General features: G+C 40.3%; 1 protein-coding gene across 3 annotated transcripts in view; it reads left to right on the top strand.

Annotated features, from left to right (window-relative positions):
• SYNE1 (spectrin repeat containing nuclear envelope protein 1) overlaps positions 1-20,666 on the top strand; it is a 526,037-nt gene that overhangs the window by 137,483 nt on the left and 367,888 nt on the right. For all 3 annotated transcript variants that reach the window (XM_030809854.1, XM_030809853.1, XM_030809855.1), the window contains 4 exons: positions 559-609; positions 10,786-10,893; positions 14,316-14,453; positions 16,042-16,206. In XM_030809854.1, the coding sequence (XP_030665714.1) occupies positions 559-609; positions 10,786-10,893; positions 14,316-14,453; positions 16,042-16,206 (462 nt within the window). The remainder of the gene's footprint in view (positions 1-558; positions 610-10,785; positions 10,894-14,315; positions 14,454-16,041; positions 16,207-20,666) is intronic.

Genomic DNA, 20,666 nt, shown 5'->3' with positions numbered 1-20,666 from the left:
CTGATAAACTTTTCCCCTTAAGATACTTCTTGAATAATTAGCGCTCAGTCATAAAGAAATAAAATAGGTCTATTGGCTTATCTCATTCACCTTCTAAACTTTCATTTATTTTTTCACCCATCTGTTCTTCCATTGCAACAAACATTCCTGACTGCCCTAAGAAGCACAGCGCAGGCTTAATTCTTATGAGGACAAAGAAACATGTGTGCTGTGTATATTTATAGGGAAAGTAATATAAGTCCATATACCTCTTCTTTACATAGTTGACCTTCTAAAATATTTAATGTTATTTTGAGACATGTTTACAAAATATATAGCTACGTATGACTATTCCAAGTTAAAAATGTCATTTTCTAGAAAACGATGTTGCCTTATTGGAGTTGAATATTTTTGTATTTTCAAAAGCTATGAAAATGTCTTAAAGTAATTATACCCTTGAGATGATCGCCTGTTTCTCTAAAGGCAGATGCCTTTCCATTGATTTTCTTCTTGTTTTCTAAATAATTTTTGACGCTGATTTATATTATATTTCTATATATTATCTTTTCATATTGTTAGGAAATACTTCCAGGTTTCCCATCTTTTGCATATTCTATACAAAATTTTAAGGTAAGATTTAAGTAATCTTGCATTGATGACCTCTTTCAAACATCCTGCATTCTGTAGCATTTTAGTCATTCCTTTGCATGTTTTTGTCTTTATGTATACATTTCTTTTAATACTTCAATCACATCATTTGTGTTTCCTTTCTAACAGAACAAATAACATACATATGTGTTATCAAACGTTAGTGATAGTCTAAGCTACTCCCATGGACTTGCCCGTTAATCTTTCATTATAAAATGGTATCTATCAATTAATTTCTTCTTTACAATACTTAATAACACTAATAAGAAGGACTTACAATAACTACGTTTGGTGTCTTTAAATGTGACACAGAAAATAAAAACAAAAGAAAGGTTTAGTTTTGCATCTTAAAATGTTAGCAGAGAATCAACGAACAAGGTGAGTATCCGATTAACTTACCGGTCTGAGTTTCCTCACTCTCTTCTGCTCAGTATTGGGTCTCATGGTTTAGTAAAGTTCATGACGTGTAGTAGGTGCTCAAAAGATATTAGCAGAATGAATGGTTATGAATTCCTGTCCATATCCAAGTTATTGAATGCATGTCCCATATTTCAGTTTTTCCATTTTTCTTTATGTTCCATCTAGGCCACAGGTTAAGGATATTTGTATTTATATCAACATTGTAATAGAAAAATCAGAAGCAACTAATTTCATAGCAAATACTAAATTTTTTAAATATCATGCTCCATAAAGTATGAGTTTGTGTATATGTGAACATGATACACAAATGTAAATGTGACTTATGTGTATGTGGTTGTGTGTGTGTGTGTGTGTGTGTGTATGAGTGAATGAGAGAGAATGAAAAACAATAAAGTGAAAGAAAAAGTAGAGAGAATGCTGACAGTATAGCTGCTTGGAATTTAGATATAAGCAATAGGTTGCCATGTCTTCTGAATGTGTGTGAAAGTTATCAGTTGAAGAAAAGCCCTAGACTAATGGGCTGTAAATATTGTTTTGTACTTCATTTTTCTCTTAGAAAGGAGAATGTTGAGTATATAAATAGCGACACTCTTCTCACCTTATTGCAATCTGCTAGACACTTTCCAACCATTAGAAAGTCATTTACTAAATAGGCTCTAATAAAGTTATTTTAAGAACATAACCCTTTTCTGTCAGATGACTTTGTGTAACAAATAGCTCCTCTTCAGGGCAGTCAAGTGCTTTTTAAAATGCAGAAGTTGATGAGCAGCCTGTCCTCAGAGGCTCACAATGAAGTCCTGTGCTGTTAGATGGGTCACTTCTGGTGGCCACACTGACCTCTGGTACCTTGCAGACACACCAAAAACAAGTATTCTCTCTGAGCTCATAAGAACGTGGTATCAGTGCTTTTCTGGGCATGAGAATCAACTGATAATAAAACATGTACCTTAATTATATTCACCTGTTCATTCAGAAAAGACATCCTGGGAATAACTGAAACTTTGTAGTCTTGGGCTCCAGTTCCATTTCTTTCTACTTTTAACTATGTTTCTAACTTATCTCTTATTCTGCAATCATATGTTGAGTGATTCTGAGTGCCAGACACTGTGTTAGATGATGAGATTAAAAAGATACATAAGGAGTGTCAAACACGTCCGTGTGAAGAGCCCACCAAACAGGCTTTGTGTGAGCAATAAAGTTTTTTAATCACCTGGGTGCAGGGAGACTGAGTCCGAAAAAGGAGTCAGCAAAGGGAGATAGGGGTGGGGCAGTTTTATAGGATTTGGGTGGGTAGTGGAAAATTACAGTCAAAGGGGGTTTTTCTCTTGCAGACAGGGGCAGGGGTTACAAGGTGCTCAGTGGGGAGCTTCCGAGATTCATAGTCCAGAGAAAGAATTTCACAAGATCAATCGATCAGTTAGGGTGGGGCAGGAACAAATCACAATGGTGGAATGTCATCGGTTAAGGCAGGAACCAGCATTTTCACTCTTGTGGTTCTTCAATTGCCTCAGCCATCTGGATGTATATGTGCAGGCTTGGGCTCAGAGACCTGACATTCCTGTCTTCTTATATTAATAAGAAAAACAAAACAAAATAGTGGTGAAGTGTTGGGGCATTGAAAATTTTGGGGGGATGTTTCTCAGGGCTGCTTCGAGCAGGATTGGGCTGATGTGGGAACCTAGAGTGGGAGAGATTAAACTGAAGAAAGATTTTGGGGTAAGGGGTGATATTGTGGGGTTGTTAGAAGGAGCATTTGTCATATAGAATGATTGGTGATGGCCTGGATGTGGTTTTGTATGAGTTGAGAAACTAAACAGAAGACACAAGGTCAGAATAAGAGAAGGAGAAAAAGAGGTATTAAAGGACTAAGAATTGGGAGGACCCGGGACATCCAGTTAGAGAGTGTCCAAGGGGGTTCAGCATAATTATTTGCTTGGATCACGAGTTTTTGGACTCTATCCTTTAGTTTTTTTTTATGTTGTCATATACCAGGCCAGATTGATTTAGGTAAAAACAACATTCTTCATTTAAAAATATACAGAGTTCTCCTTTTTCAGCAGTAAGTAAGTTGAGGCCTATTCCTGTCTTCTTATAAGAAAAATAAAACAAAATAGTGGTGAAGTATTGGTGTCATGAGGGGAACAGGAAGCTGTTCGGTCCTATTTGCAAATTGAATTTTGGGAGTAAGGAAAACTAGTGTGCATGTGCCTATCCAGTTAGCAGGTAGACACATGTAGGTAGAGGAGCCACAGAAGCAGAAGAGACCTTGTGCAAGGCAAAACTGGACATGCAAAGTGAAAAGATGAGGAGTACTAAAAGAGGTTGTCTTGTACCCAGACTCCTAGTGTTACCTGTAAAGTTTCTGTGCCGCAAAAGAAATAGCACTTGAATATAAAATTTTCTTTTTAATTCTCAGCAAGGCAAGGTACTTCTATAGAAGGTTGTGCCCTTACAGATGGAGCAATGGTGAGCGCACACTTAGACAAAGGAGGGGAAGGGGTTCTTCTCCCTGATGCATGTGGCCCCTGCTGCTGTGTCATTCCCCTATTGGCTGGGGTTAGACCGTACAGGCTAAACTAATTTTGACTGGCTAATTTAAAGAGAGTGACGGGGTGAGTGGTTTGGCGGGAAAAATGGTTATGACAGAGCAGGTAATTGGAATAAGTCAGGGTGGAGCAGGTAATCGGAATGAGTCAGGGTGGAGCAGGTAATTGGAATGAGTCAGGGTGGAGCAGGTAATCGGAATGAGTCAGGGTGGAGCAGGTGATTGAAATGAGTCAGGGTGGAACAGGTAATCAAAAAAGGCTGCTTTATGAGGAAGTTAAGTTTAAAAGTAGAAGGCAAAGAATTGAACCTACTGACATATTGATTCTTTGAAAAGAAATTTAGAACTCATATCTAACACTAGGGATCCACTAGGGCAGCAGCCATTTGAGGTTGTAATGGGGATTGATGGGGCAACTGGGTAGAGGGGGAGGCTAAATCGAGGAATTATGTCGACAGAAGGGAGGAGATGACCACGGTAGCCTTCTCAGACCCTGAGGGAAAGGCATCTACCCATCCAGTGAAAGTGTCTACCCAGACCAAGAGGTATTTTAGTTTCCTGACTCAGGGCATGTGGGTAAAGTCAATTTGCCAGTCCTGGGCAGGGGCAAACCCCTGAGCTTGATGTGTAGGGAAGGGAGGGGGCCTCAGAAATCCCTGAGGAGTGGGAGAATAGCAAATGGAACACTGAGAAGTGATTTCCTTCAGGATAGATTTCCATGATGGAAAGCAAATGAGAGGTTCTAAGAGGCGGGCTGGTGGCTTGTAACCCACGTGGAAGAGGTTATGAAAAACGATAGAATGGAATGAGCCTGTAAGGCTGAAAGGAGGAATTTTCCTTGGTCCAAGAACTATTTGCCTTGAGTAGGGAGGGATTGATAGGTGGAAACTTCAGTGGGAGAGTAAGTAGGAGTGACTGATGAGAAGGAGAAAAACTGGCCATGAGGGACATAAGTAGGAATACTGGCTGCTTCTTTAGCTGTCTTATCAGCATAATTGTTTTCTTGAGCAACGGGGTCTGAGGCCTTTTGATGGCCTTTGCAGTGAAGGATTCCAGCTTCCTTTGGAAGTAAAGCAGCCTTGAGAAGAGTTTTTATTAAAGAGGCATTATGATGGAGGACCCTTGCGTAGTGAGGAAACCTCTTTCAGCCCATATAACAGCATGGTGGTGCAGCATATGGAAGGCATAGTTAGAGTCAGTATAAATATTGACGTGTAGTCCCTTTGCAAGAGTGAGGGCCTAAGTTAAGGCAATGAGTTTGGCTTTTGCTGAGAGGTAGTGGAGGGGGGCAGAGCAGTAGCCTCAATGATAGATGTGGAAGATACTATAGCATAGCCTGCCTTTGCTGGTGAGTGGCGATTAGGCCTGGTGGAACTGCCATCAATAAACCAAGTGTGATCAGGGTGAGGAACAGGAAAGAAGGAAATATGGGGAAATGGGGTGAATGTCAGGTGGATCAGAGAGATACAGTCATGGGGGTCAGGTGTGGTATCAGGAATAATGTGGGAAGCCAGATTGAAGTCCAGGCCAGGAACAATGGTAATTGTGGGAGACTCAACAAATAGTGAGTACAGATGAAAGAGCTGGGGGGAAGAAAGTATACACGTCAAGTGTGAGGAGGAAAATAGATTTTGAAAGTTATGGGAACTGTAGAGAGTAAGTGGAGCATAGCTTGTGATTTTGAGGGACTCTAAAAGTATTAAAGTGGTGGCTGCCACTGCATACAGACATGAAGGCCAGCTCAGAACTGTGAGGTCAAGTTGTTTGGACAGAAAGGCTACAGGGCGTGGTCCCAGCTCTTGTGTAAGAATTCCGACCGCACAGCCCTGTACTTTGGCTGCATGTAATGAAAAGGGTTGGGATGAGTTAGGGAGAGCTAGTGTGGGAGCAGCTTTTAGGGCATGTTTTTAAGGAACGGAAAGAGGAGTGGGGAAAGGATTTGGGATCTATGGGGTCAGCTAGGTTTCCTTTTGTGAGTTTATATAATGGTTTAGTCAGGATGGCAAAACCAGATATCCAAAGGTGAAAGTACCTAACTATGCCTAGGAAGGAAAGGAGTTGTTGCTTTGTAGAAGGGGCTGGGGTTTGGGAGATTAGCCGGACACAATCAGCAGGGAGAGCATGTATGTTTTTATGAAGAATTATGCTGAGATAGGTAATGGATGCGGAAGAAATTTGGGCTTTGGCCAGGGAGTTGCAATATCCTTTTGAGAATAGATGTTGGAAGAGCAAGAGGGCATCCTGTTGGGAAGATTTGTAGGAGGGGTTATAAAGTAGAAGGTTGTCAAAGTATTGAATAAGGTGAGAAGCAGATTGACAGAAAGAAAGTAAAGTATGAGAAAGGGCTTGACTGAAGTAACGGGGGCTGTCCCTGAAGCCTTGTAGCAGTACAGCCCAGGTAAGTTGCTGAGACTGATGGGTGTCAGGGTCAGTCCAAATGAAAGGGAAGAGAGGCTGGGATGAAGGGTGTAACGCAATAGTAAAGAAAGCATCTTTGAAATCCAGAACAGAATAATGGGTTATGGAGGGAGGTACTGAGGATAGGAGAGTATATGGGTTTGACACCACGGGATGGATAGGTAAGACAATTTTGTTGATAAGGCGAAGATCCTGGACAGGCTTTAGTCCTCTCAAGGCCTGTTGTGGGATGGGATACTAGTGTTTAGTGGGGTAAGGGTGATTAGATTTTAATGGGATAGTAATGGGCATGTGGTCAGTTGCTAGGGAGGGTGTAGAGTTGTCCCATACTTGTGGATTAAGGTGTGGGGTACACAAGAGGAAGACACGAAGGAGGTTTTAAATGGAGAAAAGGGTAGCAATGAGATGTGGCTGTAGCCCAGGAATAGTCAGAGAAGCAGATAATTTCGTTCAAATGTCTTGACCTAATAAGCAAACTGGGCAGATGGGGATAACTAAAAAAGAGGGCATAAAAGAATGTTTTCCAAGTTGACACCAGAGTAGGGGAGTTCTAAAGGGTTTAGCAGCCTGGCCGTCAATACCCACAACAGTTATGGGGGCAAGGTACACAGGCCCTTGAAAAGAAGGTAATGTGGAGTGGGTAGCCTCCATATTGATTAAGAAGGATATGGACTTACCCTCCACTGTAAGAGTTACCTAAAGCATCATTGATGGTCCAGGAGGCTTCCGAGGTGATTGGGCTGTGTCAGTCTTCAGCTGCTAAGCCGAGAAGATTGGGAAGCAGTCAGTCAGAGAGCCTTGGGCCAGAGTTCCAGGGGCTCTGGGAGTGGCTGCCAGGCAAGTAGGACAGTCCGATTTCCAGTGGGGTCCTGCACAATTGGGACACGGCTTAGGAGGAATCCCAGGCTGTGGGCATTCCTTGGCCCAGTGGCCAGATTTCCAGCACTTGAAGCAAGATCCTGGGGGAGGAGGTCCTGGAGGAATGCCTGGCCACTGCGATTTAGGTGTTTTGAAGTTCTTGTGTGCTGGAGATGTGGCTGGGGTTTCTCTTACAGTGGAGGCAAGTAATTGCAACTCAGACATATGTCGCCGCTTGGCTGCCTCTTCTCTATTATTGTACAACTTGAAGGCGAGGTTGATTAAGTCCTACTGTGGGGCTTGAGGGCCGGTATCTAATTTTTGGAGCTTTTTCTAATGTCAGGAGCGGGTTGGGTAATAAAATGCATATTGAGAATAGGACGGCCTTCTGGCCCCTCTGGGTCTAGGGCGGTAAAGCATCTAAGGGTTGTTGCCAAACAGGCCATGAACCGGGCTGGGCTTTTATATTTGATGAAAAAGAGCCTAAACGCTAACTGATTTGGGAGAGGTCGGATAAAGAAAAAGGAGGGTTAACCTTGACTATGCCTTGAGCTCCAGCCACCTCCGTAAGAGGAAATTGTTGGGCAGGTCGGGGAGGGCTAGTTGTGGAACAAAACTGTAAGCCAGACAGGGTGTGAGGAGGGGAGATGATAGAAGGATTATAGGGCTGGGGAGCGGAGGCTGAGGAAGAATTGGGACCTGGCTCAGCCTGGCGAGGAGCAGCCTGAGGAGGAGGGGAGAGGTCAGATGGGTCCACAGAAAAGGAGGATTCAAAGGACTCAGAGCTTGGGGTGGAGACTGAAGGAATAGACAGGAGAGAAAGAAGAAAGATTTGGGATGAGTTGCACTGGGAGCAGAGACTAGGGAGGGACTGATGTGTAAAAGAATGCCTGGACATCGGGCACCTCAGACCATTTGCCCATTTTTCGACAAAAATCATCCAGGTCTTGTAAGATGGAGAAATCAAAAGTGCTGTTTTCCAGCCATTTAGAACCATTGTTGAGTTTGTACTGGGGCCAAGAGGTGTTGCAGAAGAAAGTAAGGCATTAGGGGTCTAAAGGTAGGTGTGAGATGAAGAACTTTTAAGTTCTCGAGAACGAGGCTAACGGAGAAGAAGGGGGAATGGAGGGTGGAAGCTTGCCCATAGTGAAGGAGGTAAGTTTGAAGAGAAAGGTAGAGACACGGAGAAGGGGGTGGTGAGCAGTCCTGGGCTGTAACGTGGGTGAGCAGCCAAAGCAGGCATCCCCACAATTGACTTGCCACCAAGGGAATGTGGGTAAATGACCAAGGCAGGCATCCCCACAGTGATCAGACACCGATGGAATGTAGGTGAATGAACAGGGCAGGCGTCTGCGCGGTGATTAAACACCAAGGGAAGACTGTCTTCCCAAGTCCGTGACCCGCGCCAGAGTTTTGCATCCACATATAAAATGTGTCTCTTTGTCTCTACTAGAGAGGAAAAAGAAATGGAATTGGAAGGACAGGGAGATTGAAAGGTAGCGAGAGAAGCTGGAGAAGAGAGTGAAAAGACCGCTTACCCGATTTGAAATTGGTAAGATGTTCCTTGGGCTGGCCTGAGGACCCAAGGTCATAGGTGGATCTTCGCATGGAGTGAGGGTGAGGACAGGGGACCGGTCTCCCGAAGGAGTCCCCCTCTCCCAGGTCTTCAGCACCAAATGTCACATGCATCCGTGTGAAGAGCCCACCAAACAGGCTTTGTGTGAGCAATAAAGCTTTTTAATCACCCAAGTGCAGGCAGACTGAGTCCGAAAAAGGAGTCAGCAAAGGGAGATAGGGGTGGGGCAGTTTTATAGGATTTGGGTGGGTAGTGGAAAATTACAGTCAAAGGGGCAGGGGCGGGGGTTATAAGGTGCTTGGTGGGGAGCTTCTGATATTCATTGTCCAGGAGAAGGAATTTCACAAGGTCAATTGATCAGTTAGGGTGGGGCAGGAACAAATCACAATGGTGAAATGTTGTCAGTTAAGGCAGGAACCAGCCATTTTCACTTCTTTTGTGGTTCTTCAATTGCCTCAGCCATCTGGATGTATATGTGCAGACTTGGGCTCAGAGGCCTGACAAGGATTTTGGATAGTTGTCCCTAGATATTCACAAGTGATTGGTTCCAGGATCCCCCAAGATAGCAAAATTTATGATGCTGAAGTTCCTGATATAAAATACCATAGTATTTGCATATAACCTACACATAACCTCCCATATACTTTTATCTCTAGATTATGTATAATACCTAACACAATGTAAATGCTATTTAAATAGTTGTTATACTGTGTTGTATTTTGTTTGTATTATCTTTATTGCTATATTGTTATTTTTATTGTTTATTTTCTGAATATTTTCAATCTGCTATTGATTGAATCTAAGAACACAGAGGGCTGACTTTATATAATGCATTTGGGTGAATATTAGTGCTGAGGTTGTCACAGGATCATAGAGAAGTATTCATAATATATGGTTCCTTCACCAGCAGCATCAGATTCACTTGGGAACTTAGACATACGGATTTTTGGCTCTACCCCACATCTACTCAGCCAGAAACTCTGGGGGTGGTGCCCAGCAATTTGTTTTTATAAGCCCCTCAGATGATTCTAGTGTGTCCTAAGTGTGAGAACCACTGGCACAGGAGACAGATGCACTCACTCAGACTTCTGGGTTAGAAAAAGCTTCCTAGAGTAGGTTGTGCCTGAGCCGAGTTCTGAAAAAGACATTATCCAAGGGAAAATGTGGTTAAGTGTTTAGGCAGAAGACGACTGCTTTGCAAGACAAGAAAGTGAGGGAAGGCATGGATCATGAGAATGTGACAACCTCTGTACTAGACATGCTACATAGATTACCTCTAATTCTCACCAAAACCATTGAAAGGGTCCGTGATGATTTAACACACCCTTTAGTACATCCTGTAGTACAACAGTAGAGAGGTTAATGAAGAAAAAAAAAAAAAAGACACACCAAGCTCACAGAGCAAATGCATGGCAAAGCCAGATTTGGAAACCAGTTTAGCCTGTCTCCATAAATGGCATTCTTTCCACTCTGAAACATCACCTGCCAAGGGCGACGGTCATTTTACCTGTGTCACAGCATTATCAGCAGCAAGTGAGATGCTGGAGTTGAAAGCTGTTTTGTAAATGCCGAAAAATCATGTTCGGTATGATTATGAATACTTGGCATTTTTATGAGACACTACATCTTAATGAAAAGTTAGGATATTTTCACTAAATCAATGCTATTATAGAATGGCCCTTGCCATTGCTTGTGAAAATAAGTATGAAAATCTCAATTTTATTTTTCATTTTTGAGATGAGTGGTGACCTGGATACATTTATTCACCAAGTAACTTGGTAAATCTCTAATAGGTATTAAGTTCCCAGGGTCTAGGAATACCGTGTTGAACAAGATAAATGTGTTTTCTGTCCACATGGAGATTGTAATACCTAATATCAATTTAAATAGTAATATAGACAAGTCACCCAATGGTATTCTGGGTGCAACTTCTCAAATTCAGTCAAAATGAATCCCATCTAGACTGTCTTCTGGGTTACCAATGGCCTTGGGTAGGAAGTAACCCACAGGACTGTGTTTCTACTCCAGCTATTACTCTTATTGTTTGTGTACTTAGGAAATTCCCTCCTGGGCACATTTTCTTTATTAAATTAGTGTTACTTGGCAAAAAAAAAATGGAGTTGGTTAATTTCATTATTCAATAAGATAACTAAGATATTTTTCTTGAGTTAACTTTTGCTTCTTACTGTCATAAGGGGGTGGGGGTGAGGAGAAAGAAAATTTTTCAGAGACAGTTGGGACTTACTAAATATTAAGTCTTTTCTAGAATCAGTCAAGTATTAATCAGCAATTAAATAAATGCACAGATACTAATAAAATTCTAATGTCTCCTCATTTCCAGAGAGAAGACAGGCTAATTTTTAAGGAAATGAAAGTTTGGATAGAACAATTTGAGAGAGATTTGACAAGAGCACAGATTGTGGAATCAAATTTACAGGATAAATATCAGGTAATGTATGGAAAAGCTTTTTGAATTTTTCAAAAGCTATTTTTGACTAATATTTATATACGTCATTTGATCTCTGTTTAATGTTTCAAATTACATTAATGAGAAAAGTCTTTAATGACATAACATTCATTACCCTAAGTTTGCATATAATTTAATAATTGTATTTCTAACTTACATAGATAGTCTTAAGTTGCATTGTGTCCACACTATATATGGAGCACTGAGGCTTCATCACTTTTCCGTAACTCAGCCTTATAGATGACTCGGAAAACAAATGCAGAGTCATTGTGTTTATAGAACTCGTGATTTTTTTTTTTTTTTTTTTTTGAGACGGAGTCTCACTTTGTCGCCCAGGCTGGAGTGCAGTGGCGTGATCTTGGCTCACTGCAAGCTCCACCTCCCGGGTTCACACCATTCTGCCTCAGCCTCCCGAGTAGGTGGGACTACAGGTGCCCGCCACCACGCCCAGCTAATTTTTTGTATTTTTAGTAGAGATGGGGTTTCACCGTGTTAGCCAGGATGGTCTCGATCTCCTGACCTCATGATCCACCTGCTTCAGCCTCCCAAGTGCTGGGATTACAGGCATGAGCCACCACGCCCGGCCAGAACTCATGATCTTATAGATCTCACCTAACCCAAAAATCTACCAAGAACAAAGAGTTGAGTCAAATTGAAAATTAGTATAAAATAAGCTGAATTTAACAAAGGATTGCAACACGAGTATTGGAGGGTCCCTTAAAGGGATCAGTTTCGACTGCGACCTGCCTAGTCCAACACCATTGCATTCAAGTTGAGCTCAGAGTTAATGTTTTTCCCCAGTCTGACTACAGTGTCATTAATTGGACCTCTGCTTCGATTTTCACTTCCAAGACACAAAACACAGTTTATTCCCATTTAAAAAGTGTGATTTCAATAGCAAAGACACAGAATCAACCCAAATGTCCACCAATGTAGACTGGAGAAATAAAATGTGGTACATATACACCATGGAATACTAGGCTGCCATCTAAAGGAACAAGATCATGCCCTTTGCAGGGACATGGATGGAACTGGAAGTCATTATCCTTAGCAAACTAATGCAGGAACAGAAAACCAAACCCTGCATGTTCTCACTTATAAGTGGGAGCTGAACAATGAGAACACATGGACACATGGAGGAACAACACACACTGAGGCCTGTGGGGGAGTGGGAGAAGGAGAGCATCAGGAAGAATAGCTAATGGATGCTGGGCTTAGTACCTAGGTGACGGGTTGATCTGTGCAGCAGACCACCATGGCACATGATTACCTATGTAACAAATCTTCCTGTACATGTACCCTAGAACTCAAAATAAAAGTTGAAGAAAAAATAAAAATTAATAAAAATTGTGATTTATTTGATGCAGCATTATCATTTTTCCCAGTGCAAAACATCACTCCATTTTAGTGGCAAAATTAAATATAGTATATTCTGAATTATATTCTGTAATATATTCTACTCGACATCATATTTCAGTCATTTCTGCTGCAGAAAGAGGTCAAATAAAGTGAGAACTTCAACATGGTAGACAAAAGATTTATCTATGGCATTAGTGATTTTATGTAATCATATCTTTAAAATATGCCTGAATTTAGATGGATGATAGCATCAATATTATAGTTGTCAAACGTAGCAAAGCAATAAATATGTGGTTAATATGTGTGTACTCTTTTGCTTTGAAATTCAATGTAAGCTTTTTCTCCCCAAAATAAAAATTTCTGGGCTGAGATCCATTAAAAAATGATTAAGCTAGTAAATGGAGAAAAGAATTGCAAGAACAGAGTGAATATACTTATTTAGTCCACTGATGAGGTTTTAGGTTTGGCATCAATTATCAAAAAATAAATTCCAAGTTATAAAGCTACCTGTTATGCAGATGCTAGTTCACGAGGGAAACAAAGGCTTAGAAAAGCCAAAAACAGAAACACTCCTTTCAGCCCGAAGGTGATCACTAGTCTCTTAAAAATGGGTTTAGCGACTATCTGAAATCTGAATTTAGGGAAAATTTCATTTCATCTTTACATTATGTAATCAGCATTTTAAATCTCTTTCAGTCTATAGCAAATGCTGAATTTTCCAGTTTTTTCACTCAGAATCCTGTGGAATAAAATTTAAAAGTTGATTTTATGTTTTTTTTTTAAATTTATTTTTATTTTTTATTTTTTTATATATATTTTTAGACGGAGTCTCACTCTGTCGCCAAGCTGGAGTGTAGTGGCATGATCGTGATCTCAGCTCACTGCAACCTCTGCCTCCCAGGTTCAAGCGATTCTCCTGCCTCAGCCTCCTGAGTAGCTGGGACTACAGGCATGCGCCACTATGCTCGGCTAATTTTTGTATTTTTAATAGAGACGGGGTTTCACCATGTTGGCCAGGATGGTCTCAATCTCTTGACCTCGTGATCCGCCCGCCTCGATCTCCGAAAGTACTGGGGTTACAGGCATGAGCCACCGTGCCCAGCCTACGTTTTGGTATTTTTAAAATTCCATTCAATTAGAGAAAATGGAAGAAAAACTTGTAGGTAAAATTCTAGTTCACTATCTCCCCCCAGTGTTCTTCATGTGAATTTACATGTTTGTTTATAATTTTGAAATTCTTTTAGTTGTGTTATCTGCTAACTTTTGTGGGGCCATTCTCCTGTTCTGCAACATAATTGCACATTTTAATTATATTTTCATTTTATGTTTAGATTTGGAGTCACATTTTAGGATGGGTAATTTAATTAATGTAAAATATAAAACTTTAAAAATTGTTTTAATGTTAGCGTTAAGCTTATAGTTAAGTCTACATATAATACATTGATGTCAACTGTACTGTGACATACTTAATATTTTAATACCATGAAATTAAAGCAAAGGATTATCATGTAAACATGGTCCCCTAAAGTAAACCTCTTTATGCAGGCTTACTTAAACACAAATCTAGACAGCTTTAATTCTGCATTATTTTGATATATGCAATTTCTATTTGTAAATTGTTTGGTACTTGAAATAAAGCAACTATCTTGATTATTAGCTAAGATTTATACTCGTTTACTATGATTTCCTGACAAACATATACTGGTACATAAATTCCTTTACTGGAAATGAGAAATCCTAGGCTTTAGTCCTACCTCTACTACTTGTCCTTGATAAGTCATTTCTGGGCTTCAGAATAATAATGCATGTGTAGGGTGATGGAGAGAACCAGAGAGGAGAATATGCAGAAAGCACTTAGCACAGGGTCAAGCTATGTCAGGGCTTGATGAATGACAGCTGCTATTAGTATCATCACTACCATTATTATTAATGACATATATTGAGTGTTATCCAAATAGAAAAGATTGTTATTTAGGAAATGTGCTTTCCTTTGCTTTTGCTTTTTTTGACTCATTGCCATACTGTTGCTGTTTTTCCTCTTTTAGTCATTTAAGCACTTCAGAGTTCAATATGAAATGAAGAGGAAACAGATTGAACATATAATACAACCATTACATAGAGACGGTAAATTGTCACTTGACCAAGCATTGGTAAAACAATCTTGGGATAGAGTGACCTCCAGGGTAAGTTCTCCCACAATTAGTTGTACTGAGCTTAATAAATTTAGAAAAGAATATTTTTCATCTATTTCTACACAGTGATATGGCAACAGGTTCTACTGCCTCTGTCTGAGGCTAGAAAGACTTAACTATGGGAGAATCTTTGCCTCCTTGTCTAGTTTTCCTGTAAGTTAATGGAAGTCTTTGGTTTAACAAGCTTTTCTTGCCTTGGCCTCCCTGTATGTGGTATCAGCCATTGACTAGATGATAGATTAAAATCCTGAGACCATCTGGATCACTTCACACTTTACACAACTTCCTTCTGGGTGGTTTAGAAGAGGTGACTCTCTGGTCTTGTAGCAGATTCTCCAGAGCGGAGCCACAGCAACTTCTTGTATTCCAAAATCATGTTTCATCAACAGTTATTGACCTTCCTGTGTTGACATACAGTTTTACATTCTTTAATTCAAGCATCTTTTTTATCTGATCATGAATCTGAAGGAAAACTGCTCAGTATCTTTCATATTCATATTATGCTTAAAGACCAAGATTTCAAACCCCTGGAACACTTCTATCACTAATAAGAATAGTTGTTTTGAACTTACCATATATTCTTTATTTTATTTTATTTTATTTTGTTTTTGAGATAGTGTCTTGCTCTGTCACCCAGGCTAAAGTGCAGTGGCACAATCACAGCTCACTGCAGCTTCAACCTCCTTGGCTCAAGCAATCATCCTACCTCAGCCTCCCAAGTAGCTGGGACCACAGGCATGTACCACCATGCTTGGCTAATTTTTTGTTTGTTTTTTTGTTTGTTTGTTTTTATAGAGATGAGATCTCACTATATTGCCCAGGCTGGTTTTAAACTCCTGGGCTTAAGCATCTAACCCATCTTGGCTTCCCAAATTTCTGGGATTACAGGAGTGAGCCACTGCACCCAGCCTAATTTTCTTTTGATAGTCTCATTTTTTCTAGTGACTTCATTAAAGAATAGGCTAGTTCCTAAGCACCTCAAGTCATCCCACTTGGCATTCCAGTAAGCTAGGAAATGTGTCTGAGAAGTGGGTAAAATGGAAGAGATGGAGAGAAGGGTAGACAATCATAGGATTATAGAAAGAATCCTTTAAACCCATCTTTGTCCAGAGCTGCTTAGATAACCCTCATTTTTCTGAACTTGTTCTGATCATGTGAGAGGTTTTAATGGGATTCTCATTCCGACGACCAAGATCCACATCTTCCAGGTGTATAACTGCTGCATCCTCCAAGCATGTCAGCAAACCTGATCCCTTCCCTTTCAGCAAAAGCCACACTGAAAATCAGTGGGTGCTTCATGCTACTCCTGTAAGAGGAAAATTTCTTACACTTCTAATGATATTCTTCCATGTTTAAGATGTATTTTCAGTTTCCTCAAAATTTGCTTTTAACCGTAATTTTCTCCCCATCCCTAAAGTATCAAACTCAGAACACAGACATTTGCTTATTTGATATTTATTAACTTAGCCTGAAATCATTAACTTAAAGCTTTATGTATGCTTTACTATTATTTGGGGGTAATTTTATAAATTGCCGTCTGTATTAAAGATATTTTACTTTTCTGCTTTTTAAATTGTAGCTCTTTGACTGGCATATACAGCTTGATAAATCTCTTCCTGCACCTCTGGGCACCATAGGTGCCTGGCTCTACAGAGCGGAGGTGGCCCTGAGAGAGGAAATAACCATTCAGCAGGTCCATGAGGAAACAGCAAACACGATACAACGGAAACTTGAGCAACATAAGGTAAAAATTCTGATTGGAAAATCTTGCAGCATAACAGCCCTAGTGTGGTCTGGAGAGGAAGCCTAGTTACAACCTGCCCTGGCGGGGACACCCCAAATATTGGTTCTGCATGACGAGAGATGTCACACCTTCTTAGAATTCTCTAATTTGATTGTTTCTTTCTTACACTGGTTAATGACAGTTCCAGTAGGTTGATTTCCTGAGATATTTTCCATACCTGTGTGTTATTTTTTTCATCTGCAGCTATCTTTATTATTTCTGTTGTTATATGTTATTTTTCAAAAGATAAGCATAGATGGTATGCATTTACATAATAATGTGGCTGGCCATTGGCTCCAGACCTCATTTCTGCCTCCATTCTCAAAGGAAGGCAGGCAAAAGTTCTTATGTCCTGGTGTTGTGGGGTGGGGGTAGAAGGAATGGAGGCTGTAGGAAGTGGTGGGGTTAGGCTTTGATGGTCTCTTAGTCATTTGAGGTGTTTTAAACTTAATATATGATCAGTTGTGTACGGTATAATTTCCAATGTACTTCCTCTTTTTGTTTTGTGATGTTACAGGCCTAACTAAAAATGCTGTTTTTCATTAACATCACATTAATGCAATCTTGCATTTTATGCAATTGAATTTGTATACTTAATTTGCTGTAATTTGGTGGGGTATTCCTGCATATGTGAAAAATAGAGATTTCTGCACCTGACTACACATGGGCAATGTATAGCCCATGTATATTTTCTGCCAAATTATTGATATTTTTAAAAAATTACCCCAAGGAAATACACTGTCCTGTATTCTAGACAAGATCATAAAGCAAATTTACAACAGATTTTATTTTATGCCTCTCTGGGGCTTTACTTTTGGAGCTAGATATACAGAGACACAGAGATGTGATGCCATTGCCGATCTTGGCCATTTCAACTCAACAGACTCAACCTCAGAAAAACTCATCAAACCAGACGGCCACAGCAAGATTTGATGGTCCGCAGAGGCCATCACTCAGGGTCCTGCCTCCATTTCCTGTTGGCCTTTTCTGATACTCAGTGCCTTCAGACACTTTTAAAGTTGCTGATTATCTCTTAGCTCCTCTCCTCCCCTAACCACCAACGCAGACAAACACACACACCGAACTCTCTGTCATCTGGCTTCTCAGATGCAAGCGTGACTTTGGGGTCTTCTTCATCTGTGCAGATACTCACACATAAAAGCTGGGCCTGCTTATCTGTGCCTTAGTGCCCTAAAGTGGGGGCAGCTGTGCTATAAGGGACCCAGAGTTCAGGCCTCATACGAGATCAAGTCAGAAGAATTTTCCTGAGATTGAATCAGTTTCCTGGGCCATGTCAATTTCGAGACCACCCCAGTATATTAAAAATAGAGGAAAGTGTGAAAACAGTATTACACAAACAATAACATCTTTAACAAATTAGCAATTAAGCATATATAACACACAATAATTTTTTTCATGTAAAACTTAATTTAAACTATTTTTTTTACCTTAACTGGCATTTGTTTATTTATTTTTAAATTTTAAATTCAGGGGGTACATGTGCATGTTTGTTACATGAGTATATTACATAATGGTTGGGATTAGGATTCTAGTGTACCTGTTAGCTACATATGAAACTATTTTAATTGATGTAAATATTTGATACTAAAGAAGTCAATTTAGAATTTTAAATGAAATGTAGAGTGTATATTTATTGAGAATTAAATACGTTAATTCAGCAAACAGGCATGGTAGCAAATATTCCTACTATGTACAGGTTTTCAGCTCCAGGGCAACAGGGGAGGGCACGGACGAGGTCCAGGCGTTTGTGGTGCCTCCAATCTAGAGGTCTGAGAAGCATCTACACAATTCTTCTTTATATAATACCTTTAACTTTGACTTAAATGTCCCACCACAGAGAAAATGCCCGACAATGTAACTGCTATTTACTAGTTAATTATAACAGTTTGTAGAAATATTAATTCAAGGCACACTATAGACAGTAATATCTCCTACGGGGGAGTGAGTCCTAAGTTGGCCAATGCACCTGCTGTCTGTGTGTTTCAATGGCTATATGATTTCAGGCCCTTCGTGAGCCCTTCTAGCTCCTTTGAGAGACAGAGAGAGAGACCCTGTGCCAACCCCCAAGAATGCAGCTAGAACAATTTCTCTGCCAAAGTCTAGTGAACAAAGCATAAAAACCAGAAATGAAGTGGATCAGGGAGAGAGAGAGGGGCAGGAGCTGGAGAAAATGGTTATGAGGCAAACAAACAAACAAAAACCCAGAAAGGACTAGACTAAAGAGAAAACCAAGGAATGTAATAAAGAGATAAAGGTAAAAAGCAGAGATAGGGGCTCAGGCCAAGTTCAAGGTGAATATTAGGATGATCTTTTTATTGAGGTAGGAACTTTTACTAGGCCTGGGCATGGGTACTTAAAGTAGCTCATAAAACAATTAAATTGTCCATTTTAAAATCAATTCTCATTTATTGAAAAATATATATTAGGAGCCTATAATAAGCTAAGATTTGAGGGTGAAAAGTTTGAATTATTATTATTATTGAAATGGAGGCTCATTTTGTCACTCTCAGGCTGGAGTGCAATGGCACGATCTCAGCTCATTGCAACCTCTACTTCCCAGGTTCAAGCGATTCTCCTGCCTCAGCCTCCCATGTAGCTGGGATTTCAGGCATCTGCCACCATGCCTGGCTAATATTTGTATTTTTAGTAAAGATGTGGTTTCACCGTGTTGGCCAGGCTGGCCTTGAACTCCTGACCTCAAGTGATCCGCCTGCCTCAGCCTCCCAAAGTGCTGGGATTACAGGCATGAACCACCACGCCTGGCCAAGTTTGACTTATTAAAACAACTAAAAATTATAAGTTTCCTCAATGGCACTAACTCAGTCTCTCGATTTGACGTAACACCTCTACGCTGGTATATTGGGCTCACTTGGAGATGCCATAAATTGGGAAAATCACAATTGAGGACTCATTGATGTATGATCAAGAATGTTTGGGAATATTGTCTTCCCATCTTGTTCTAAAAAGTAATTCTGATTTTTGTCAAGAAAACTTGAACAGTCTATCAAAGTTACAATGCTTGCTTTTTTTCATTATTCACACCTTTAAAAAAAAACCACAATTTCAACACTTAATGCATAGGCAATGTTTGCAAGTTGGATTCAGATCATTTTTTAAATGCATGTTTCCAGGAGTTCACTTTGTGAATGGTTCTGCCAATGGTTTTGTTTTACTATTTGTGAAAAATTAACATATATATGTAAGAACATATTTATTCTGCAAAACATAGTGTACTGTATTATCTTTTCTATTTTGCAGTTACCCTAATGTTCAGTTATCTAGAAAAATAACAATAACCACAGCTAACTATTATGGAGGACTTAACCATGCTTCCGTCCTAAGTATTTGATTTTTACCAAACACTTAACATGATGGATGTGAGATAGGTATTATTATCCTCTTTTGCTGATGAGGAAAGTGTAGGCAGAGAAGGGTTAAGTGACTTGCCCAAGGTCACATAGCTGATGAGCCAGGTTGTCTTCAGCACTAGGCTTAAAACATGACCACAAAGCTATTGCTTATCGTACTTGTAGAGTGATTATACTGACTAACTTATTATTCTTAGTATTGCTTTGGCAAAGTAAGGCTTTCAGTCATAAGGAATCATGAAAGTAGCCATCAGACCCTGCCACCTGCTACACATCCTTACTGCAGTTACCAAACCTACCTAGGTCACTTTCCCTGCTTTCTTGAAGATTTTATTTCCTGGATAACAATGCATGTCGTAATTCTTAATAACTTCAGTAACCTAGAGATGATCCTCCCAATATTTTAACCTCTCAGGTTCTTGACCTCCTCTTCCCCAAGGATCCTGTCCTACACCCAACCCTCGCCACTCACTCCACAGTCATAGCCTAGAATGCTCATCACCAGTAAATGAGACCCCTCCACAAGCTCTTTGTCAAGTACCTTCCTCTCCAGTCAGACAAGGCTTCATCTCCTCTGTGCCCTATAATCTGTTACCCTACCACCTTTTCACTGTATCCTGTTCTCTTTACCACCTCCCTTTGTGCTCTGCTTAAATGCAATGTAAAAGCCCCACTCGTCCACATCCTCACTTGCCTTGTCCATATTTCACTTTGTTTTACTGTCCTGGTAAAAACACAATGCCGGTGAAAGCGAGCTCTTTGCCTAGTTCATGCCCACACACGTAGCTGACTGTGGCTGGAGAAAAACACACCCCCAGGCGCGATGAGTAACCCAAGTGGGCCCTTAATGGTGCCTGGCAATCAGAAGGCATTTCCCGACTCCATTCCTTCTTCATTTCTGGGACAACTATTTCATATCTTGTCTCTTCAAACCTTCCACACCTCCTCCCCATCCTCACTCTTAGCTGATGACATTACTTCCTTTTTCTTTGAGAAAATAGAAGCAATCAGAAAAGAATTTCCACCAGCTCC

The sequence above is a fragment of the Nomascus leucogenys genome, chromosome 3, assembly GCF_006542625.1.
Source record: "Nomascus leucogenys isolate Asia chromosome 3, Asia_NLE_v1, whole genome shotgun sequence".
Classification (NCBI taxonomy): Eukaryota; Metazoa; Chordata; class Mammalia; order Primates; family Hylobatidae; genus Nomascus; species Nomascus leucogenys.
The sequence above is the reverse complement of the archived record's forward strand: the minus strand, read 5'-3'. Positions and strand labels throughout refer to the sequence as shown.